Raw genomic sequence first — 25,579 nt, 5'->3', positions numbered from 1 at the left:
CCCATCTCCTAGTTTCTCGCTTTCTTTTCATTGATGCTGAAACCTGTGATCAGGTTCCCTTGTGAACCTACTTCCCTCTTCCTAGGGTCACTGAGTGTCCCTGGGCGCTAATCCAAATTCCATCATGGGACCAGGGCCTCCATTCTGCCAAATGTCCTCTGTGCACCCACTACTGGACATTTCAGAAGACCCCTGTCTCTGTTTGACATAAATGATCTACAAGTCCCAGCATGATCATCGTCAAGCACTTCATCGTCCAGCACTCCCAGGGTTACCGTATGGTTGGTGGTACCTCCAGGCACAGCTAGGTTGCTTTCTTCCCTTCCCTTCCCTTCCCTTCCCTTCCCTTCCCTCCCCTCCCCTCCCCTCCCCTCCCCTCCCCTCCCCTCCCCTCCCCTCCCTTCTCTTCCCCTCCCCTCCCCTCCCCTCCCCTCCCCTTCCCTCCCCTCCCCTCCCTTCTCTTCCCCTCCCCTCCCTCCCTCCCTCTTTCACAGCTATAGTTGATCCCTAATGTTGACTAGGTCTATAGGTGATCCTGGGTTTTGAGGAAAAACCAATGAGGGTGTTTGGGAGTTTTCCCTAGTGATATCTCTTGACCTTGGGTTAATCTCTACAGCTTCTGCCCCTATGTAGTCCTGGCCTGACGCCCAAGTGCCTCTATGGGCCCTGACCCGGATGCTTACCCAGCGGTGGTGATGACCCCCTGAGTGTAACTGTCCTCTCACTGGGTGATACTAGAGACTGGTGGATGCCCTACCTCTAAACTCACCTCCTACATGTCACCATAGGTGGCTGTTTATCCATTGCCTCCCACAGTCCTCTAGGCTGCCTCCTGGCTAACCTAGGGTGGGTCGGTCTCTCTCTCTCTCTCTCTCTCTCTCTCTCTCTCTCTCTCTCTCTCTCTCTCACCCCGGACCTAAGACCCCCAAAACTTATCTGTTTGTGCAGTTAGATCTGGCTTCAATATCCTTTGAATAGCGACTCTAAATGGCTGATTAAGGGCACTCTAGATCCCATTATTATCAGGGTTCTTTTCAACTATTGTGAGCGTTTGGGAAAATGGAAAGAGATATCATATGTTCAGGCTTTCTCCTCTCTATGTTCTAAGCCCTCTCTCTGCAACTCTTGCTTTCCCACACAAGTCCTATTATCTCTCACCTCCCCTACACCTGCTTCCAAAGAGACAAAAAATCCTACCCAGGATTCCTCCTCCTTCAACCCAGTGGATGAGCCCCCCACTATACCAAGTCTCTTTCTGAAGAAGCTGCTGCAGCAACTGTCCCCTCCATCCTTCTCTCCTACTGCTTCATGCTCACGAGCTGCTGCTGCCCAACCCGCATTTCTGTGTCCTCTATAGGAGGTGGCTGGGGTAGATGGTGTAATGGGTTCATGTGCCTTTTTCTTTGTTAGATCTTTCACAGATATAAAAGTGGCTTGGGTCCTCTACTTCAAGCCCCATCACATTTATCAAAGAGTTTCAATAGCTGACTCAATCATATGATTTGACCTTCTACCATGTACATATGATCTTGTCTAACACCCTCCTGCCTGAGGAGCACAGGTGGGAAGGCACTGCCAGATGGAATAGGGGATGGTCCTAAGGTAAGTTTGGGAGCAAGTTGGAAATTATGCTGATGAAGTACATCAGACCTCCCCTGCCCATCCGATCGGCACTGAAGAGGTCCCTGATTGGAACCCCAAGTGGGATTATAATTTGCGTAGAAGAGTAACCAGTAGAAACCAGTTCATTAGTTGCCTCATGGCAGGACTTAGAAAGGCAGCTCATAAGGCTATCAATTATGAAAAGCTACAGGAAATCAGGGGTGGGGATGTGGCTCAAGCGGTAGCGCGCTCATCTGGCATGCGTGCGGCCCGGGTTCGATCCTCAGCACCACATACAAACAAAGATGTTGTGTCTGCCAATAACTGAAAAATAAATAAAAATAAAAATATTTAAAAAAAAAAAGAAAAGCTACAGGAAATCATACAAGATAAGAATGAAAACATTTCAGCATTTTTAGATAACCTGACCAAGGCTTTATTACAATATGCTAATTTGGACCCTGAGACTGCAGATGGGAGACATCTACTAATGACCTACTTTTTCTCCCAGATTTTTCCTAATATTAGGGCCAACCTAAGGTGCCTTGAGAGGGGGCCCCTAATTCCCAAGCTGAGGTTCTGGAAGAGTGGCCTTTAAGGTATATAACAAGAGAGAAGAGAAGGCCCGGAAGCAGAAATATCAGATGCTCCCTCAAGCCACCCGTCCTGCCTCAGCATCTGTCCCTGGTTCTACTAGTCTGTGGAAGGATCCCTCAGGACTGTCTGGATCCTGTTTTAAATGTGGTCAGATGGGTCACTGGGCTCGTACACGTCCCAAGCCTCGCAAGCTCTGGACCCTTGTCCTAAATGTCATTAGAAGGGCCACTGGGCTGTTGACTATTCCTGAGCCCATAGTGGCCTCCATCCATCCAGTCATTCTGGTTCCCCTTTCCAACTCTTAGGATTGACTACAGAGGACTGATGAGGCCCAGGTCCCCATAACTTGACTACTGCCATTACTTCACGGGAACCCAGGCGTATTTCAGGTAGGCCTGTGTCCGTCCTCCTAGACATATTCAGTCCTCCAGGAGTTCTGGGGGTCTACTACTCGTTCTATGACCTCTATTATTGTCGGGGTAGAAGGTAAACCTTACCAATCCTTACAGACACCTAGTGCTGTTGGTGCTTTGGGCTCTCTAATTTTTACCCATACCTTTTTGGTCATTCCACAGTGCCCTGTTCCTCTTATGGGAAGGGACATCCTCACAAAGTTGGGAGCCATGTTTTCCTTCTCCCCTCATATACGCTTCCATCCAGACTCGCCTGCCGCTTCCCTGATCCTCACCCTTACCTTAGGACCATCCCCTATTCCATCTGGCAGTGCCTTCCCATTACCCCTTCCAAGGTGGACCCTACTACTGTCTGGGATGTTTCAAGTTCTTCTGTCGCCTCACACCAGGAGCCCATTTACATCTGTCTCAAAAACCTCCTCCATTTTCTAGCCCAATCATAATACCTGCTCTCCCCCCTTGCTGATGCTGTCCCTCTTTTTGTAGAGCAGCCTTGTCAGGCTCCTGACAGTAAACCTGCCTCTTATCCCAGACGTGTGTATTAGTCCTGCGCCACTTTTCTTTCATTGATGCCATTGACTGGGTCACGTTCTCCCATCAATTTTGCTCTCCCCTCTGGGGATTTGAGCTGCTTTGGGATCCTGGCCTGTCCCCCCCATTCATCTAGTGCTCTTCTTCTTCATCCACACTCTGGCTTCATTTCCCTTCTCTCCTCCTCACAAGTCTACAAGTCTCCTCTCTACCTTCCAATCTTCATAAGTTTTGTGAGCGCTCAGAAAAATGTAAAAAATCTCTTACGTGCAGGCTTTCTTCTTTCTACATTATAAGCCTTTCCTTTGCTGTTCTTGCTCCCCCGCCCAGCTTCTACTTGCTACTAAAGGTCTGGATTCCTCTAGAGACCCTACTTCTACACAAACAAGGGACCCAGAACTCTCTTACATTGTAAAGCCCTAGGCAGCAATTTCCCTGGCCTAGGCCATACTGAAGCTAACATTGAAATAACAAAGGACAAAGTCAGCAGGCTTGATAAGAGGCCTCAGGGGGAAAAAGAACTGTCAATTTAACACAGAAGAAAGATTTCAAAACTTTCTATCTCCCTAATCTCACACGCCCATTTCACCTTTATAAGGCTGAAAAGCAGAGATTTGCTATAGGGGTCCTTGGACATACGCTTGGGTTAACCTTTGCATCTGTGGCTTATCTGTCAAAGGGTCTTGACCCTACTGTTCCGGAATGGGCCCCTTGCCTAGAAACATTGGCTGTAGCCTCTCTACTCATTAATGAGCCAAAGAAACTCACCTTTGGGGACCCACTCACCATACTGGCTCCCCATCACCTAAAGGAACGCCTCACCTACAAGGACTTACATTCCTTACACACACCCCCCCCCATTGCCTTTTATCTCTACCGGTTTTCCTGGTGGAAGATCCCAGTCTTACTTTCCACACAGGCTCACCTTTAAACGTGCTACTCCCTTTTCCACTCCCCAGGACTCTTCTGTTTTCCTCTTACTCATTCATGCATTGAAACTTGGAGGAGTTTCCACATTCCTCTGGAAGGCCTCTTCAGGCAACATACACTCCACTCCATTCACAGATTGCTCCTCCTTCCTTCAGGAGAGAGTTCATCAGGCAGGGTATGCCATAGTCTCTCTAACCACTGTGGTGGAAGTGACTCCTCCCTAATAATAATCCAGTCAGCAGGCTGAATTTGTTGCCCTCATTGGAGCCTTTACTTTGGCAATGGGAGCCTCTACACTGACTCTAAATACGCTTTCCACATACTTCTCTCGCACTCTGCTATTTGGAAGGAGTGCGGATTCCTTATTGTAAGGGGGGTCCGGCGGAGCGTTGGAGGGAGAGACCACACAAGAGACTTACTCCATGCAATTGGCAAAAGGGGATTTATTGGGGATCCATTCCAGCGCGCTGGGGCTCCGTGCTTACTCAAGAAGGGAGAGCAGCCCAGAGCCCCGAGCTGAGGTCAAGCAGAGCTTAAGTACACTTTCTGGAGAGGGCGGTGGGCTTTGCATACATCAGAACAAATCATCATGAGGCGAGGGAAAATTGAACAACAACTCTGAGACGTGATTGGCACATTCATTGGTGGGAATAGGTCAGGCAGGGGTGACTGGTTATTCCCAAGCGGGTTACACATTTAAACTGATTGGTTCGGGCCCTGTGACAACTGCACAGGGCCCTAGGCTAAATGGCCAGTAGGGCCTTGTTTTAACTATCTCAGGAATCTGGGTGTAACAGAGGAACTTAATAATACCTAATCTTTTACATTCAAGCTTTCCAGCTTAGAAACTTTACCCTTTCACTTACCACCAAGGAAACTTCAATTACTAATGCCCTCTTTATCTCTGATTTCCTTCAGGCCTCAAAGCTTCCCATTGCCATTAGAACTGAAGGATGACAGCTAAGTAACCCCCTTCTTCAGTGGCACTTCCTTTCCTGACCTCTCTCTTTGTCATAGGGCTTTTGCTAATGTTTGTCCCCTACTTCATTAAATATTCAAGACCATATTCAAAGGATCTCTAACCAAACCATGAACCAGCTTCTGATACAGGACATCCAACCCCTCACCAAAATTGGGCCATCTGGAGTCAGCATTGGGGACACCTCCTGACCATCACCTTGCCTCATTGACACTCTGCACCCCTAACAAGGGTCCAGAAGCCACCCCTTCCCAGCAGGAAGAAGCTACAGAAGATAGACCTATGCCCCTGTCCCTTAAGGGGCCCAATAACAAACAAAAAAGGGGGGAATGTAAGGTCCTTGCTTAGCATCTGGATGGCCATCTTAAGTGATAACTGCCATTTTAAGAAAAAGTTTTTGCTTTCCTACCCAAGGGCCATTCTGAGAAAGGCTCACCACTCCCTTATACCAACGCAACCCTTCACTGCCCACTTATTTCCTGACCCAGGAGTATTACTACTCTCTCATACCAACCCCACCCTTAACCGCCTTCATTAAGATCTACCCGGCTCTAATTTCTGAGCCTGCCTCATGAAAGTCACAGAACCCAAGCCTGTATTGCCTGTTTCCATCTATGGAGAAAGACGTGCCTTTATTTGTCATCTCTGACAAATAACTCTCAGGTGTATCTCTGCCTGGTCTCCATTTTTCATTTCTCTCTCACCTGTCTCCCAGTTCTTCGCTTTCCTTTCATCCTGTGCTTATCATGGAATGGCACAGCCATCCATTTAAATTTTTTTTTTTTTTTTTTAGTTGTAGTTAGACACAACACCTTTATTTATTTATATATTTATTTTTTCGGTGGTGTTTGGGAGATGCAACAGGATACATCTCAAGCTTGGGTTGGTTTTACACTTCACTGATGGATACTGCCTTAAGCTAGTGCTGAAGTGATAATTGGATGACTACTTTTTTCTTCGATTGAGATATGATTCACATACCAGATAATTTATTATTTAAAATTATATAATTCAGTGATTTCTGTTTTATTTACAGTGTTATGCAATCATTGCTACTATCTAATTCCAGAACATTTTTATCATCCCAGAAAGAAACTGAAAGCTAGTAGCAGTCAAAATCCTCTGGCTGCCACTAAGCTACTTTTTGTCTTTATGTATTTGCCTGTTCTGGAAGATTTATATAAATGTAATCATACACTCTGCACCTTTTGTGTCTGATGTCTTTTATTTAAATATGTTTTCAAGGTCCATCCAATGTTGTAGCAGGTTTCAGACACATTCTACCCAAATGCAGTACCAGAGTGTTTTTGTTTTTGTCGATTTGTATGAGCTTTGCCATTGGAAGCTGTAACTTTCCGCCTTTGTTTCTTTTCAGTATTGTTTGAGAATCTTAGGAACCTTTGTAATTTCTATGAATTTTAAGATGATGTGTCCAGTCTTATTAAAAACAATAGCAATTGGAATTTTGATGCAGTTTGGGGATTGTTGCCATTTTAACAAAATCAAATTTTCCAGTTGATGAACACAGGATGTGTTGTCTTTAATTTCTTTCATTAATATTTTGTAGTTTCAGGTTTACAAGCTTTGTAATTGGTTAAATTTAATCTGAAATATTTCATTCTTTATGATGCTGTTGTAAATGTAATTATTTTTTAACCTCTTTTTCAGATTATTCATGTTTGGTGTACAGATATACAACTCATTCTTGTATTTTTATCTTGTGTTCTATAATTGTGCCGAACTTACTGATCAGCTCGAATTGTGTTAGTGAATTCTTTAGTATTTTCTATATGTGTAATTATGCCACTTGCCAATAGAAATTATTGTACTTATACCTTTCCAACCTGGCTGTATTTTGTTTTTCTTCTATAATTAGCCTTACTAGAATCTCCAATAGGATGATGAAAAAAAGGTGTGAGTACAAATATCCTTGCTTGATCTTTATCTTTGAGGGAAGCCTTTCAGTCTTCACCATTAAGTATGATATTAACTGTGTTTTATGATATTAACTATGTTTTTTCATAGATGTCCTTAATGAAGTTGAGAAGGTCCCATCTATTTCTAGTTTTTTGAGTATTTTTATCATGGAAGGATAATTAGATTTTGTAAAATTCCTTTCCTGTACCTGTTGAGATGATCATATGTTTTTTGTCCTTTATCTTATTAACCTGGTTCTTTGTACTGTTCTTTGTATGTTGAAACCAACTTTGCAATCCTGGGATAAAGATAGATTTTAAAAAATAGCTTTGTGATGTTCAGCTAGTATAATATAGAAACCTTTTCTACTGACAATGTCATGGAGGCAATGGAAATGAACCTGAGAGAAAATAGCCTTTGGAAATTTTCTTTCTTTTTTTTTTTTTTTCAAAGAAAACAGTTTATTAAAGACAATGTTCAGCTGGGTTGTAGCTCCTGCCTGTAATGCCAAGTACTTGGCCCAGGTCCAATGCAGGGAGCCACCTTCCCAAGCAGGTCTCAGCAATGGCTAAGCCTCTGGCAGCTCCCCAGACTCCCAGTCTCCCTTGGGGGGCCCTTTGGAAAGGGGGAATCAAAGGCACAGGGAACCCCAGGCAACACTGAAAAGTCTGTAAATCTCTGAATTCCCTCTTCAGCCTAGGGTTAGGATTGGATATTTCCCCAATTGGAACAGGAAACTCAAACCTACTCGCTACTAGAAATTAGGCATATTGAAAATAGGCTAGACTTAAGGGTCACATCTAGGGGAAACCACATTCCCATTTCACCCCTGCATGTCCTCTTTAGTGGAGGGTCTTAGTAGGGTCCATGAGACCAGGATTCTCAACCCCTGGCCTTCTCACTCAATATGCTAATCTTCATGTGAACAATTAGCTGAGGCCAGGGTGGGCATGCTCAAGGCTGTAATCCCTAGAGGACTGCAGCAATAGTAGGAGAGCCTGGACAATTTAACCAGACTCTCTCCAAGGGCTGGGATGTGGCTCTGGGATCAGCACCACTGGGTTCAATTGCAGGAACCTAAGGAGGAAGAATTAGCTTACTCTGGGGGCATGAAGTCTTATTGAGGGCTGGACATTGGTGCAGAAGTCACAGGCTCCCGGAGGCCGCCTCAGACCGCAGCCTTTAGAAATTTTCAAGTGCTAAGGTGTAATATAAATTATAACTATCCGATGGCTTATATTGTAGTACTTTTTTACAACATGGAAATAATCTTTACCTTTATTAAACAATTTCTTTGAACTGTCAAGTAGTAGTGAGTAATTTAATGATTTGCATTTATCTGAATACTTTTTCTATGTTAGTAGTACACCACATTAGTATTCTGAGAGTTTTACAAGTTCTAGTTTGTTGTAACCTTTGTTAAAATGAGCACACATTTTAAACTTGAAATGTGGTAATTAACAAGTCAGCATGGAAGGGACAGATTCTTCTTATGACTAACATTGTTCTTAGCTCGCTCTCAGGCTATCCTGTCGCAGGAACTTGTCACAGTAATAAATATATAGATAAATATCTACAAAGGGACAAAAGAGCTGGAAAAAAGTGCTTGATCAAACTTTTGAAACACACTCAAAATTTTCTTCTGCTTAAAAACTGCGTATAACATGGCATGAATTATCGAGCATTGAATCCTTATCCGAGGGAGTAGTTGGTTGGATAGGTGCCCGGTTGCCTGTCAACTCTACTTGTGAAGTTGAAGTAATTAACCACCTGAAGAAGTTATTAAATCAAGCTTTGATGAATTGGCCTTTTGTGCTCTTCTTTGTGCCACACCAGTATGGATGTCCTAACCAGAAATAGCTTCAAGCATCAGACATGTATTTTGTTTTTATCTATTTTATCTTTCTGTAACTGCCAGACTTCCTCATTGTTTTTCCTCCTAATTATACTTTGTTTCTTTTCCCCCCTGCCCTGGAGTTTTCAGATTAGAAAAATCAACCAATTTTTTCCTCCACCTATTAAAAATATATATCTTTTGCTATTGTAGATGGACAGCATGCCTTTATTTTATGTGCTTATTTTTTGTATGCGATGCTAACAATTGAACCCAGTGCCTCACATGTGCTACTGAGTCACAATCCCAGCACCCCCATCTTTTTTATTGGTGCATTATAGTTGAACATAATGGTGAAATTTGTTGTTACATATTCATACATGCATACAATAAAATTTGGCCAATATCATTCCCCAGCACTTTCTCCCTTCCTCCCCACCTCCCGCTTTCCTTTACTGATCTCCCTTTGATTTTCATGAGATCCACCTCCACCTTTGTTTTCCTTTTTCCTCTCTAGCTTCCACATATAAGAGAAAACATATGACCCTTAACCTTCTGAGTTTGACTTATTTTGCTTAACATGATGGTCTCTAGTTCCATCCATTTTTCTGCAAATGGCATAATTTTACTTTTCTTTATGACTGAGTAAAATTCCATTGTGTATATATACCACAATTTCTTTATCCATTCATCTGTTGATGGACACCTAGGCTGGTCCCATAGTTTGGCTGTTGTGAATTATGCTGCTATGAATGTGGGTATGCATGTATAACTGTAGTAAGTTGACTTTAATTCTTCAGAATAAATACTGAGGAGTGGTATAGCAGGGTTATATAACGGTTTCATGCCTAGTCTCTGGAGGAACCTCTATACTGATTTCTATTCTGCCATTCTGACTAGTGTGAGATGAAATCTCAGTATGGTTTTGTTTTGCATTTCTCTAATGGCTAAAATGATGTTAAACATTTTTCATATATTTGTTGACAACTCGTGTTTCTTCTTTTGAGAAGTGTCTGTTTAGTTCATTTGTCCATATGCTAATTGGGTTATTTGATTCTTTTTTTTTTTTGTAGAAAGTTTTTTGAACTCTTTATATATGCTAAACATCAATCCTCTGTCAGAAGAGTAGCTTGCAAAGATTTTCTTCCATTCTGTAGGTTCTCTCTTCACATTCCTAATTGTTTCCTTTGCTATGTAGAAAGTTTACTCTTGGCATTATTTCCTGAGCTTTTGGGGTCCTATTGAGAAAGTTGACTGTGCCTATGTGCTGGAGTGTTGACCCTGCATTTTCTTCCAGGAGTTGCATAGTTTTTGGTCTAATTTCAAGGTCTTTGATCCATTTTGAGTTGATTAAAATTATCCAATTTTATAGTGACAATTTTGGAAAATTCAATAAGCTTGCTCTTTGGACTTCTTATATCTGTTGCATATGGCTGAGGAACTAATGTTTGAACCTTTTCTTTCTCTATTTCACCTGGGCCAAACTCTGCCTTTATTCACAGCAAATTTAGTATTTATTTAGAGCACCCAAGCAAGCAATTTTTAAGAGAAGTAGCTGGTCACTTTAAACACTGGGTACTTGTAAAGAAAGTCGCTGGTCAATGATTTTTCTACTTGTTTGACAATCTGATGAAAGCTATAGGCTTTTTTTTTCATGTAAAAATGCATACAGATCATATATAAGATCTGAAATATCCCATACATCTTAAAAGTTAACACATGAACTCTTGATTAAAAATACCCACCACCTGTAGAACCACCAAGTGGGATACAAGGGCTCTAGGTTTTATAAAACCAAAAAATTATGTGGTTCAAATTGTAACAGGAGTTGAGAGCAACTATAATTTCATGGCAACTATAATTTAACCTCAAAGAGTATAGTTCTTAAGTATAATGGATACTGTGATGAGTGACCTAGATCCCCTTGGTGCCTGAGGGACTTATTCCCTAGATGCTAGAAGTGCTGCTGACAGAAAGCCCTCAGTTGTCAGCCCCACAGAGATTGCTTTGGATAAAGAGGCCTGTCTTGCTCAAGGGCTTGTGCCTTCCTGTCAGCTTCCAGTGACTGCTCCTTATGAGGAACAAGAACTTGAACCCCTTACCCGACTTGGACCCACAGCTTTATAGGTCCTTGGGGGATTGTCTGAATCCTTCAAGACTTTATGGCAGCTGACTCTCTCCCTCTTTACAATCCTCATTTCTTCTTTTGCTTTCTACTAGTATTGATCTCAAGAGCACCCATCAGTAAACTTTTGTATAGTAATGTTTGTCTTGCTGTCTACTTCCTGGGAAATAAAGCTTGGTGTAGAATCTAGGGTAGAATATTAGGACAAATTAGTATCTTTCAAGCCAAAAAGTAGGTCTGGAAAGTGAAAATTTAGTGAGATGAACTTGAATTTATATTTCCTTTTTTGGGGGGAGAATATTTTACTGGGGATTGAACTCAGGGGTACTTGATCACTGAGCCACATCCCCAGCCCCATTTTGTATTTTATTTAGAGACAAGTTCTCACTGAGTTGCTTAGCACCTCACTTTTGAACTTGACATTTTCCTGCTTAAGCCTCCTGAGCTGCTGGGATTATAGACGTGCTCCACCGTGCTGGTTTGAATTTATATTTTAAATAAGTATAGCATTCCATCACTATGTCCTTCACATCTTATATTCAAGTAGGTTCAATTGAAAGTCTTGATTTCTTTGTTTTTTTTGTCTTTGCTACTGCAGAAAACTCCCCAAATCTGACAGCCTAATTTCTTAGGTCTCACAATATGAACCTGTGAAAGGTATGGGTTAAATAAAGGTTTGTTTACAAAAACCCCTAGAGATTTTTCTGTGTATGTGATCAAAGAATCTTTCCTAAGATGTCTTGGATAGCATTTAATTAATGTTTGCTTTTGTCATTATCATTAAAATTATGAGTATCTTAAGTATTTGAGAAACATGAAAGTTACAAAGAGGAAAAAAATGCACAAATAACCTTTTCCTTATTTTAAATTGGGATAGTATTGGACATACTTTTTAGTAACCTTTCTTGTAATAAACATATTTCCATATCTTAAATAAGCCTCAAGAATGTGACCTCTAATGGTTGCATAATAGTCTATCCAGTGAATAGACTAATTTAGTCAACTTCTTATTGTTATGTGTTTAATTTTTTCCAATTTTGTTACTTTTTACAAATAATACAATGAGTTTTTTTGAAACTTAAGCCTAGTGGTATGCTTTAATTATTAAAAAAAATACTTGGTTCTCTCATCACTAAAATGTAGTAAGATGTTATCATCTGAAACTGTTCTATGTAGCCATTGAAACTGGGAAACTTCAAGGAATGCCATTCACCTAGATGATGTGAATTGAGGCCTGTGTGCAGTCTCATCATTGCTACGCCGTTATGGATTTATGTGCCTTTTTTCTTTTTTTTTTGGGAGTGATGTTAGCTCAATAAAGTATGTCCAGTTTTTGTTTTGTTTTTGGTACTGGAAATTGAACTCAGGGGAACTCTGCCACTGAGCCATATCCCCAGCCCTATTTTGTATTTTATTTAGAGATAGGGTCTCTCTGAGTTGTTTAGAGCCTCACTTTTTGCTGAGGTTGGCTTTGAACACTCGATCCTTCTGTCGTAGCCTCCCAAGCTGCTGGGATTACAGGCGTGCACTATCATGCCCAGCTTATACAGTATTAATGTATGCCTGCCAGATATAAAAAGAAGAATCTGAACTATTTCGATAATTGTCTCCCAGGTGATCTTGACTGGTAGTGTCTTTGATTTTACCAGCTTTTGCTTTATGTTATGCAACTGTTTTAATTTAAGAGGTCTCCAGTTCTATTATATATACCATGAACAAAATGTTTAGGGAACTTACTCCCTTTTGAAGCAATTTTTAACATCTGTCTGGAGCACAGCACTCTGAATATATTTTCCTAAGGGCAATAACTGCCCTTCTGTACTCAGATAAGTAACCCCCTTATCTGTATTTTTAATTTTTGAAGTTTCAGTTATCTGCAGTTAACTGAAATATGAATGTATTGAATGGAAAATGCCAGGAATAAAGAGTTCATAAGTTTTAAATTGTGTATGATTCTGAGCAGTATGATGAAACCTTACTCTATCCTTTGTACCCCACCTGGGACATGAGTCATCATCTATTTGTTCAGTGTATCAACACTGTATATCCTACCTATCTAGTCACTATCTCAGTTATCTATCTCAGTTATCAGATTGACTATCTCTTAGATCATTATTATGGTATCCCTATGCTCTACGTTCAAATAACCCTTATTTTCCTACTAATGGTCCCAATGCATAGGAGTAGTGATGTTGGCATTTTTTTTCCACAGTTTATTGTTATAATTGCTCTACTTTATTTTAAATTATATTGTTAATCTCTTATTGTGTGTAATTTATAAACTATCATAGATATGTATGTTTAGGGAAAAAAACATACTTTTGTACTGATATGGAGACTTAAAAAGCCAAATGAGTTTAAAACTTTGCTTAGAATGTGTCATGATTTGCTGTTCTTGTGCTTTCTAACCACTGGAAAGACATGATCAAACATGTAAAACTTTAGAGGCCAATATAAATAGCCTAGGCAAAAGCTGCTTGTTTTGGTAAATTATAGTTGTACCTTGTTAGTATATTCTGTCTGAGATTAGGCAGGTAGACAAAACAACTGAGCAGAGATTAGGGAATTTGGATTAGGGGTGGTGGCACATGCCTAGGGAGACTGAAACAGAATGAGTCACAGATTCAAAAACAGCTTCAGCAACTAAGGGAGGCCTAGAGCACCTTAGTAAGACCCTGATTCAAAATAATAAAACAGTAAAGAGGGCTAGGAATATAGCTCAGAGGTAAAGAGCCTCTAGGTTCAATCCCTAGTAAACTCCCTCACACAGCCACCCAACAAAAAAAGAGGGAACTTGGATTCTTTTTTCTTTTTAGTTTTATTTTGTGGCAGTGGGGAATCCAACCCAGGGTGTTCTACTATTAAGCTACACCTCCATCCCTTTTTATTTCTTATTTTGAGATAAGGTTTTACTAAATTAGTGAGGCTGACCTTGAACTTGGGATCCTCCTTCTTCAGCCTCTTGAGATGCTTGGATTACAGGCATGCCTGGCAGGGAATTTAGATTCTAAGAAGGAAAAGTTACTATTAATTACTGTGAATTTCTCTTTGTCTATTTTTGATACTGAAAGATAGTAAATGAAGAAAGTAAAGGTCAGATCCTTTCTGGATTACTGGCTTTATGTAAATAAAAGCTTTGATGCTGCCTAAAAATGATTGTGGAGATATCATCACTAAAGTTCCTTTCTTTAAGTGATACTTAAGTGAGCCAGGTGATTGCAAGTGTTTTGGGATTTCTTTTTTCCTTAGAACTGTATCCTAGAGGAAACCTTTTCCACTTCTACTCAGTGATTAGGGCCTTAAAGACAGAGTAATCAGTTCCACTTGACTAGAAATAAATCACTGTCATTGAACATGATAGCTCCTGACAACTGGGCAATGCTGATAAAAACCAAAACAGAAGATGCCAATAAGCCATGCCAATGCTGAATTGGTATGTAGATTTGATGAATTCAGCATGTAACATTGCATTCACCATTAGTCTTCTGTCTTCATTTTTTCTTTCTCTTTGTAAAATAAAATGGCTTAGGAAGAAGAAAGCCTTTGTGCAATACATATTAACTATTTTATTTCTATTTCTTTCCAACTCAATAGATATTATGATAAAAGAGGTAATTTTAAAGAACATGTCTTTATCTTAAGTAGCTAATATAAAAGTATTTCTTTTTGAATTCATCGTTGTTAGATCTGCTCTCTAGAATAAATGCCAATTCTTTTGATCTGTACAGAATTTTACTTATGAAGAAATTGAATACATGCTAAATTATTTCTTTTTATATCCAGCAGATTATTCATAAAGTAGAAAAAAGTCTATGGGGTTATGAAATATACCATTTTCTACAGTAAACAGCCTATTAATTTTCAATATTAAAAATAAATAACAGAAGGAAAGCTTTTTAGGTAGTTTCCCCTTTCCTGCAGTGGTGCTGTAATGCTCTAAGATTCCCAGTGGATGCCTGAATGTGAAACCCTATATATACTATGCTTTGTTATATACACATATACTTATGATAAAATTTAATTTATAAACTAGAAATAGTAAGGTAGTAAGATAACAACATTAATAATAAAACAGAATTATAACAGGATCTTGTAATAAAAGTTATGTGAATGTGATCTCTCAAAATATTGTATTGTATTCATCTTCTTGTGATGTGAAATGTCACAGCACCTGTGTGATAAGATAAAGTGAGGTAAATAACATAGGCATTGTGATGTAGCATTAGGCTACTACACATGATGCCCAAGCAATATATTTTATAACTGAGTTGGCTACCAAGTGACTAATGGGTGTGTAGTGTATATATAGTGGATGTGATAGACAAATAAATGATTCATGACCCATCCCTGGCAGACAGCACAACATGAGATGTTATCACAGTACTTAGAATGGCATGAAGCTGGAAAATTATGAGTTGTTTAATTCTGGAAATTTTTTACTTAATATTTTTAAACTCTGATTAATCCCAAGTTAAAAAAAAAGAAAGCAAAAGCATGGACAGGGGATATTATATTTCATTTTCAGGTGTTCCTTAGTCTACATTGTCTATCAATAAGTATAATTTCTTGTATCAGTTGTTTCCTTTCCTCTTAGAAAGTTGGGGAAAACAGATTATTTTAATAACATTATGGTAATATTCTTGCATCAAGTATCTTTGGATCTCCCCACCAGCTTTACTGTATTGCACTTGAATACATGTTCCTCCTGGGAAATAATACTTTTACATGTGCAATGGTTTATTACCTCTACCCTTCATTCTTTGCTTCAGGAGGAGGTGAATTTCTACTAATAATATACTGTGCTTTAAAATAAGCATTATGGTATGGAATGGTTTATGTGAAAATGCTTTGAGAAATTCTTTCTTTTTTTTCACCATAAAACATACTTATTGCATAATGATTAAGAGTAGGATTCTGCAGTTAGATTGTCTAGTTGTTGTTGTCTCATAGTCCTTTTGGCATACTTAAATAGGTAAGATATGTACATAGACACTCTTTTTAAGTGTTGGTTGCTCTTGTTATCATCACTAGCTTCTCTTTTCCACCACCATTATTGTTGTTGTTGTTTTGTAACTGTAATACAGGGATTCTGTGGTTTCTGCTTCTACAGAATGGAGCTTTTTAAAAAAGTACAGTTGAATATTTTTCCCCATTAAACATGATTCCAAACAATCACTTTTATTTTTATATTCAAGTATGTGCAAAATGGATCTGGTTTTTCTCTAGGCTGTTATATTCAAAGCTTTTTAATAACAGTATTTCAAATCCTGTGGATAATCAAACTTGATATAGAATAGGGTCTCTGCAGTATGTTTTATAGAACTAGTATGATAAATACTGAAATGAAATGATATGGAGCTATTTGGGCAAACAGTCTTATAATGTTAACATTAGGTTAGTAGAAAAGAAGAGAATAGTGAGAATAATAATGTGTCAGTGATCAAATGCAAGCTGGTCAGTGACACATAACCCAGAGGTCCTTGATCAAAAAAGCAGAATTTGAATCAACGAAACTGAGCATATATAACAGGAGCTTTCAGTGGGGCTCAATTGTTAGCCATCTTGCTGCTGAATAAATGAAAAGAGAAGTATTTTTATAGACACCCCTCACACAGCATCTTTTGTATTTGTTCAGTGCTTACGTGGTAGTTTGCACATCTGTATCTATTTCAGGTCCTTCTCACTGGTGGCAATGTGTCCAAAGGAAACAGTCTTAGTGTCCACTCTTCTTTTTTCATTTTGTGAGATCCTTCACAATGGAATGTTTATTCCTTTAGCAGTAAATAGGAGTCCAAAAATAGCCTTCCTTTTCCTCCCCTCCAATTCAGCAGCCAAATCTGTCTAGACAGCTGGATAACTGAAAAAGAAAATAGCTTAGGGATAACTTGCTAGTTGATCTTTTACCTGACCTGATACCTTTTGCACCTAAGTATATCAGTAGAAGTTTTTACCAGCAAAGAATAATGGGTTATTTTAATAGTTTAACTACATATGAATTATAAAAGTAGAACTGTTAATGTTTTAATTTCTTAATTTCTTTCTAGAGGCTGATGATGGAGTGGATAGAAGGGTATTATTTTTTTATATGCATGTGTGTAAGGGGTATTCGTATATTAGGTGGGCTCATAAAAGATGACTCTGTTTTCTTGTCTGTAAAACTAAACTTATTCTTGAAATTTCATTTTAAATAATGGTTCTTGTCCTGCCTTTCTTCACAAGAAAGTACTAATCAACAGCTTGACCATGTGTTTTTTTTTTTTTTTTTGTGTAAGGCCTGTGATAGCACCTATAATGACCTGCACATGCACAGCTTTTAAAATATGTAAATACCAGGGCATTGTAGTCTGAATGTATATGGAATATTAAATTTTGAGTGGTAAAATTTTCTATAGGGGTTGTAATTTTACCTAAGTTTTGATCCACATGAAATTCTGTTTATTAAATTAAAAGAAGAATAATGCTTTTTATTTGTGAGAACTCTCCTTTCACAGTATGCTGTGGACTCTTTTTGGCACTGAAAAGACTAGAGCTCATTTCAGGTGTTTCAGTGGTTCACCTGTATAATTACTTCTTTGTTGAAGAATGAAAATTTAAGCCTTAGAGTATTCCTTTTAAACTCTTAGAATTTACTAAATCTCTTTCCTTAGCTTGTTTGCCCTGCTTCTGAAATTCTTATTGACTCCAGAGAGTGGCTCCTTTTTTTTTTCTTTCCAGTGGAATGAAACAGGTTCTTTTTTTAAAAAAAGTTTTTTTGTTGTAGGTGGACACAATACCTTTATATTTTTTTTTATTTATGTAGTGCTGAGGATTGAACCCAGGGCTTCACACATGCAAGACGAGTGCTCTACTGCTGAGCTCCAGCCCCAGCCCTGAAACAGGTTCTTAAAGAGCTTTTATTAAATTGATTAATGTAAGAAAGTATCTGAATATTGGATCCAGGGTTCTTTTGTAGTTTCTTTCTTGGCATGAGTTTATGTGTATGCTTATGTGCCTGAATACAGTTTATGAAAGTCCAGACTTACATTATATTTATTTACTGATTAATGAACAGTTTTTTACTTAAATCCTGATATGGGGCAGATACGAAGGTACAAAACAAGGTTTTAGGGGCAGAAACATGTCTACTCACAGAGACGTATAAAATAATTACATATGATCAGGACTTCACGCTATAGTACATGGAAGGATAGGGGTGTGTGTTGTGTGTATATGTTGTACGCATATGTATATATGTAATGGAGCACAAATAATGATCATGGCATTCTCATGGTAAAAGCAAGAAAGTCTTCCCAAAGGAGGTAACAGTTATGTTGCATTCTGAAAGCCATTTGAAGTACTAGTTCTAGTACTAGCTCTGATAGTATTCTCCTGCTTAATTTTTCTACTACATACTTCATTCATTCATTCTCTTTATTTCTTTCTTCGTTTGTTTTTTGTACTAGAATATAAGCTCTGTGAAGGCAGGGATTTGGGTGTGTTTTGATTATTTCTGTATCTTCAATGCCTGGAAGTATGTATGGCAGATAGCATGAACTGAAACATGTGTTGAGTAATTGAAATAATTTTGTGAGTTTTAGAGTAATGGAATTATTTTTAATTTTTCTTTAGTTATTCAGAATATTTCTGTAGGTCTGGGACTGCAGCTCAGTGGTAGAGTGAGTACTCTCCCTAGAATTTCTTCATTTTTTGCTTAATATTTTTCTTTCTGTGTACTCGAATCTCCCTAGTGATAGCATGCTATTTCCACAGTTTTTTTTCAAATACATCCCTTATTTTCTATATGTCTTATTCTCTTAGTTCCCATATCTCTTTTCTGAACTGATCCATTTTGCTATTCTTTTCCATGGCTGTATTTAAGTTCCTTTAAATTTCCCCTCCACAGCCATCAGAATTATCTAAATAAAATAGCCAGGCCATTTCTGTGCTTAGTAATCTCTAATGATTTCTAGCTTTCTACCATAAATTCTCCTTAGAAGGCATATAAACTCATCTGTTGCTTAGCTTCAGCTACATAACGGGGAACTCTCTTGCCATGTCACCATATAATAAAAATGGGTCTCTTTATTTTTCTTGGTGTTACTCGTGTCTGACATATAATAAAGAACTCAATAAGTTTTTTTAGTAAGTGAATGCATGTATGTATGAAGGAATGCATGACTACAATAAGAAATTTTACTGTAAATGTTGTTTTGATAAAGGATGATATAAAATCTAACAACACTAGCATTTAAGAACAGTTTTTCCTTTATGTAGCTGATTTGTCTTTCTTACTGTCTAGCTGTTCTATATTCTGTTCCCTATTATTTGTGAAGTAATCCTTCTTGACAGTTGTAGTGTCATTTTAGAAGTTAATCCCACTCTTGTGGCTTTCCTGTGCAATACCTGTCTGCACTTCTATCTCTTGTGTTGCATCTTTTCTCTCAGCTACCTTCTTTATTTTTTTAGGGATTTGTGTGTATATATATATATATGTATGTATGTATGTCCATATCTATGTGTGTGCTTTTTCTTTGTTCTGGATGTAAATTTTAGTCTTAAGGTTTTGCACGTTATTCTGAAAGTTTTAGGATTAAAAGATTTCCACAGAACACACATAGACAACCCTGATCTGTTTCTAACTTTCAATGATTTTTATAGTATGTATTTCCATTTTTCTTAATGTCTTTTTTTCTTTTTAATGTGAATGCATACAGATTGAAAATCTTCAAGAGCAACTTAGAGATAAGGAAAAGCAGATGAGCAGCTTGAAAGAACGAGTCAAATCCTTGCAGGCTGACACCACCAACACTGACACTGCCCTTACGACTTTGGAGGAGGCCCTTGCAGAGAAAGTGAGTCTTGAAGATAAAGTGAAGGGTCTGGACACTTCACAGTCATGTTTCTCTTGATTTCTCATTAATTGAAAACTGCTTGTAGAATACAGAAGAGATCCTTTTTAGCAAAAGGAAAAAGAACTCTACTGTACTGTTGCCAATATACTTAGTGTAAAGGGGAAAGCAAATCCATTTAGTTCTTGTCAATTTAAGCACCTGCTCCCAGGCAAGACGGATTCCATGCTAAAGGGCACTGACTGATTTTTCTAAAGAATGAGCCTTATGATCCCCATTTGCTGCTTTCTGAAGAAAAAGAAAATTTCTTTTTATTAATATGGTCAACTAGAATGTGGGAATGTGAGACATTACCAGACATTAACTATATCAGGAGGCAATACATAGTCTTCCTCCTTTACTGTTTACTTTGTTGCCTAATATTTTCATAGATTTTATTCATTAATATAATGTTCTTATTAATTTTCTAGTCTGGACCTTCCTACTTTATACTGCTTTATAAGTAAACGTTATTTTTCATAAATGGTTGACTAAAGAACTAGCCTATTCTGGCCAGTGTTAATGTATTTTTTGGGCAGTGGGTGGTATTGAGGATTGAACCTTAGGGGTGCCTTACCACTGAGCTACATTCCCAGTCCATTTTCATTTTTTGAGACAGGGTCTCACTAAGTTGCATAGGGTCTCATTAAGGCTGGCTTCGAACTTGGAGTCCTCCCTAACTTGCTGGGATTTTAAGTTGCTTCTGGCTGGCCAATGTTAATGTCTTAGAAGGTGGTTTGGATAATCTCTATGCAAATTTTAATTGGATTATTTTAAAGAGGCAGGGTCACTGTTCCTTAAGTCTCCTGGACTCAGAAGGCTTCAGGATAACATGCTAGGATCAAGCCTTCCTCCCTTAATATACTTAGAAATATCACTTGGAAATGTACTTAACATTGCTCAACTTTGTAACTTCCTGAGCATCTGTTGACAGACATAATTTTAAATAATTTTTCTTTTCTTTACCCTCCTGTATACTTTAGGCTCAACATTTCATAGTCTCTTCCCTTCCCTTTTCTTGATGTGTGAATTGTGATTTCCATTGACTTATAGTCAATGTGTGAATTATAAAAAAGAAATATTAGTTTTTGTCCCATGGGTGAGTATGGAAATTTTTAGTTATTTGGGAATTGAATTTAAATGGGAATATTTCAAGAGACTATATTGGTGATATCTGAATATTTGAAATTATAGGAAAAGAAAACTTGGAAGTCAAAAAAAGCAAAGCCGGAGCTTTGTTATGACAATATAGGAAGGAAGGATAAATTTTTAAAAAGTGAATTGTTAAAAAATTTACCAGTCTTTTGAACAGAGGATAGAAGTGTCACTTTATCAGCTAAAAGTAGAGTTATAGTCATATTAAGCACAGAAAGGAATTTCCTCATGTGTTGATGTGTTTTGTCTTCAGGAGCGAACAATTGAACGCTTAAAGGAACAGCGGGACAGAGATGAGCGAGAGAAGCAAGAGGAAATTGATAACTACAAAAAAGATCTTAAAGACTTGAAAGAAAAAGTCAGCCTGTTGCAAGGCGACCTCTCAGAGAAAGAGGTTAGTTAAAATCACTAAAATGGAATTATTTGGTTTGCTTAGTTATTGCATTGTTGTATGTATGTGTAGTTGTTTATGTTTTATATTTGAAGAGTATTTGATGGAAGATTTTAATATTCTTACAGCAGGCTTTTTGTGAATGACTCAAAGGATATTTCAGGAGTTTTGCAAAGACATAATAAAATTGGTTTATTTATTCCCTAAGTTTTGCTCTCTCTTTCATCATGTTTTGTGATGGTTTCTTACTTGTTAATGGTATTTTTATATAGTCTAAAATAACTAAAACCTGTTACATGTCATAAAACAATAATGAAAGAGCTTTAGGGTCTCTCTGAATTTTCTTTCCAATACCTTTAGGAAAATTTGTGGAAGTGAGTTCCTAATAGAATATTTCCTTTAGAAGGAAAAAAATGTTTTATCTTTAAGTTTATGAAGCTATTAAAGTTGACTCCTTATATTCACAAAGCTTGATCTACTTTTGTTTTGTGGGTAAGAGTATGTATAGTTAGAACTCAAAGTCACTGTTCTTAGAAATCCATCTTATTTTAATTAATACATGAAAGCTAAAGCTAATATTGTTTTATAGTTCATGAATGTTCTTGAAATGGAAAGAAACTGCAAGCCACCATGATAGTAAATTTCAGATTTTCAATCTGCATATTTATTCTAGGTTTTCTTGCTTCTTTTAGGCTTCACTCTTGGATCTGAAAGAGCATGCTTCTTCCCTGGCTTCCTCAGGCCTGAAAAAGGACTCAAGACTCAAGACACTGGAGATTGCTCTGGAGCAGAAGAAGGAGGAATGTTTGAAAATGGAATCGCAGCTGAAAAAGGTTAACAAAAAGTTTCCCATTTTCTTACTTTGTTTTAATTAAAAGCACAGTAGGTAAGTCTAGGTTGTTTATATGGAATAATTTACAAGTGGAATAATAAACCCCCAAAGTTTGAAATGGTAATTTGTGTCTTGTTTGATTTTTTTTTTTTTTTAGTGTTCTTAGCCTACTTTATTTTATTCATTAGAACCCCAATCACTTAGAGAATTTATAGTTTAGAGGAAGATTAAAATATATACCTCCCTTATTGATGACATTTGAGACTATGATGTAAAAATCTCAATTCTGTGATATTTTCCTCCATTAGAATTAAACTTCCTGAAAGGAGATAATGTAACAGTGGTACTTAAACACAATGAAAATGTTAGGAATGGTGTAGATATTTATCATTTATTTCTTTGCTTTATACTTCTGTAATATTTAAGTAGCAATTCATAGTTTTCAGAGCCCTTTCGATTTTTAAATCTCTTACCTATCTAACTTTATGAGAATTGAAACTTAGACTTCTGAGCAATTACATTAACTGAATTTAATTCATTGACTGATGAATGAAGGGTGGAGCTTAGTCTTGAGACTTCTACTTTTGCTCTTTTTCCATAGACTAACATGTTATCTTCATTTAGGAAATCATGTTCTGAGGCTAAGGAAAGGAAGAAAATCCAGTAGCTTAAAGTTACTTTCGAATTGTGTGGGGAAAGTCCTTTATTTGAGATTAAGGATTCCAATTATAACCAATTTAGATTTGACAGTTGTATTTTTTTTACAAGTCCGTAGAATATATTTAATAAACTATACATGTACATAAATGTGCAAGTATCTTAAGGCTGTAATAAACAAAAATCATAAAACCATTTATGGCTTACATTCTCCATTTTGCTATATAATGGCAACAGCTGTATTTTGACATTAAAAGGTTGGAGGTAATTTTCCATTTGAAGTTGTTAAATGTATTTAGGGTTGTAAAACAGAAGGCACTTCCAGGAATAATGTTATGAACATTCTAAACTTGTTTGTTTGTGACAGTATTACATTTTCTTTCTATTTGTTATATTTGAGACCATAGTTCATCATTTATGGTCTCTTTTATGTTAGGCTTTTTATCTATATTTATGAGAAAATATATAATTGGGAAGAGGAGATTGGTGGCTTTCTCTTTCTCTGATTTATTACTTCTATCCATGTCTGTTTTTCTTCTAAAATATTCCTATGTTTTATTTTAAGCAATTATTTATTTTCATTTTAAAAAATTGTGCTGTATATGTATAATAGTAATTGAAATGCATTCTGCTGTCATTTATTAATTTAAAAAATTTAAAAAAGGAAATTGGGAACTATATCACATATTATTTCCAAATTCTAGAATATTAATTTTACCAGTGTTCAGCATGACAGGCATGGGACATGGGATGGAACATTGTCCCATTTTACAGAATATCTTAGGATAGCCATTTATTTATAAATATGTGACTTATTTGCATATTTGACTGATATTTTATATGGAGGGTAGAAGACAAATGATATTAGATAATGATTATTCATCACAGTCCTTGTTTTCTGCAGCAGGAAGCCTGGAATGTGTTGTAGATCCCATTGTCAGCAGGATTCCAGTTTCAGATTTTCATAAAAGAAAGGTTTTTTATATGTTTTGTACGGTAGAAGAGAATAACATGTTGTGATTGTCTGAATTACTCATACTCATAATGTCCAGTAATGTCTTGGAAAGAACTCCCTTTTTTGCTGAGGAAACTGAAATCATCATCAGAGTTGTGGTGTGATCTCTGTTTTCTGGTTTCCTGTATACTAGCAGCAGCTTTTTTGACCTTCATCCTTATAATGAGTTTTATTTTATCTATAAAAATATGCTTTTCTTAAAATGCCTTGAATAATTTATTTTCCTGGTAAAATCTAACTAATAAAATTATGCAAATTATTTTCTAGAAATAATTCTGAAATAATTATGTTTAGTCATTTGATTTCTTCTTTTCCTATAAAAAGTTATTAAAAGAAACCTTATTTAGTTATTTCAATAAAAAAGTTCGTTACTGATATTTCCCTATTACATTATTTACTCAGTACAGTACTCTAATCCCAGAAAGCAGTTGTTAATTATACTTTTCCAAGCTTTGGTCTTTGTGGTCTCTGGTTCCCCTCCTGCCCCTCCCTCCTGCCCCCCCTCCTGCCCCCTGCTATCTTTGTGATAATATAGCCAAACCCCTCCCTCTCCAACCCATGCTAGGGATTCAACCCAAAGCTTCAAGTGCTCACACCTCTACCCCCATTCTCTAGTTTTAACTGAGTATTTATGTGATTCTATTTTTTCTCCTTTCTTAACATATAAATTATACTTATTAAAAATTTCTTAAAATTGTTGTCCTGGTGTTTGCAACATAATTTTAGCTAGTGTAAAGTACTCTGTCATTGCTATCCTACTTCATTTGCAGTACAGGTATCTTAAATAGAATATTCATAATTTCTTCTTCTTTTCCCTTATTATATTGTTACCATTCATTTCATTTATCTGTAGGCTCTAATCACCAGACATTTTTACTATTACTTTAAATAGTTATCTTTTAGATCATTTAAGAAACATAAAAGATGCAATTTTCGTTTCACTTACTTGTTGTCCAGTTTTTTCCTTTCTTTGTGTATACTGTGTCTGAGTTTCTGACCTCTTTCATTTTCCTTTCTCTGAAGAACAACTTTTAATTTCTTGCAGCACATGGCATCTGACAGTGAATTCCTCAATTTTTGTTTTTCTCCTTTTCTTTGGAAGAGTAATTACAGTGTATCTAGATTTCTAGAATGGCGTTTCTCCCTTCCAACACTTTTAAATACTTTACCTCTTTTCTTCCTGATGTGGTTTCTTTGTGGTATAACATATGGTCTATTTTGGAGAAGGATCCATGTGCTGCTGGGGAAAAAAAAAGTGTATTCACTCGTTGATGGAATATTCCATACATATCTGTTAAGTATAAATTATTGATTATTTTATTGGGTTCTATAGTTTCTTTGTTTAGTTTTTGTTTAGAAGGTCTATCCAGTGGTGAGAGAGGTGTGTTAAAGTCACCCAGTGTTGTGTTGTGGTCTATTTGATTTTTGAAGTTAAGAACACTTTGTTTGATATACATAGACATTCCATTGTTTGGGGCATAGATATTTATGATTGTTATGTCTTGTTGATGTATGGTTTCTTTGAGTAGTATGAAATGTCCTCCTTTATCCTTTTCACTGACTTTGAAGTCCTCTTTATCTGATAAATGAGGATAGAAACCCCAGCTTATTTGCATGGTCCATGTGAGTGATACATTTTTTCCCATCCTTTCACCTTTCACGGGCTCGTGGATGTCTTTTCCTGTGAGATGAATCTCTTGAAGGCAGCATTTGTTGGGTCTTTTTGTAAAATCC

The 25,579-nt window shown here is 37.3% G+C and overlaps 1 protein-coding gene across 5 annotated transcripts in view; it reads left to right on the top strand.

Annotated features, from left to right (window-relative positions):
- The window catches only part of Erc1 (ELKS/RAB6-interacting/CAST family member 1), a 522,872-nt gene that overhangs the window by 167,562 nt on the left and 329,731 nt on the right, over positions 1-25,579 (top strand). For all 5 annotated transcript variants that reach the window (XM_077798217.1, XM_077798220.1, XM_077798218.1 and 2 more), the window contains 3 exons: positions 19,622-19,759; positions 21,204-21,344; positions 22,034-22,174. In XM_077798217.1, coding sequence (XP_077654343.1) covers positions 19,622-19,759; positions 21,204-21,344; positions 22,034-22,174 — 420 coding nt within the window. The remainder of the gene's footprint in view (positions 1-19,621; positions 19,760-21,203; positions 21,345-22,033; positions 22,175-25,579) is intronic.

Source organism: Urocitellus parryii, chromosome 5, assembly GCF_045843805.1.
Source record: "Urocitellus parryii isolate mUroPar1 chromosome 5, mUroPar1.hap1, whole genome shotgun sequence".
NCBI classification, from domain to species: domain Eukaryota; kingdom Metazoa; phylum Chordata; class Mammalia; order Rodentia; family Sciuridae; genus Urocitellus; species Urocitellus parryii.
This window is presented reverse-complemented; position numbering and strand designations above follow the sequence as displayed.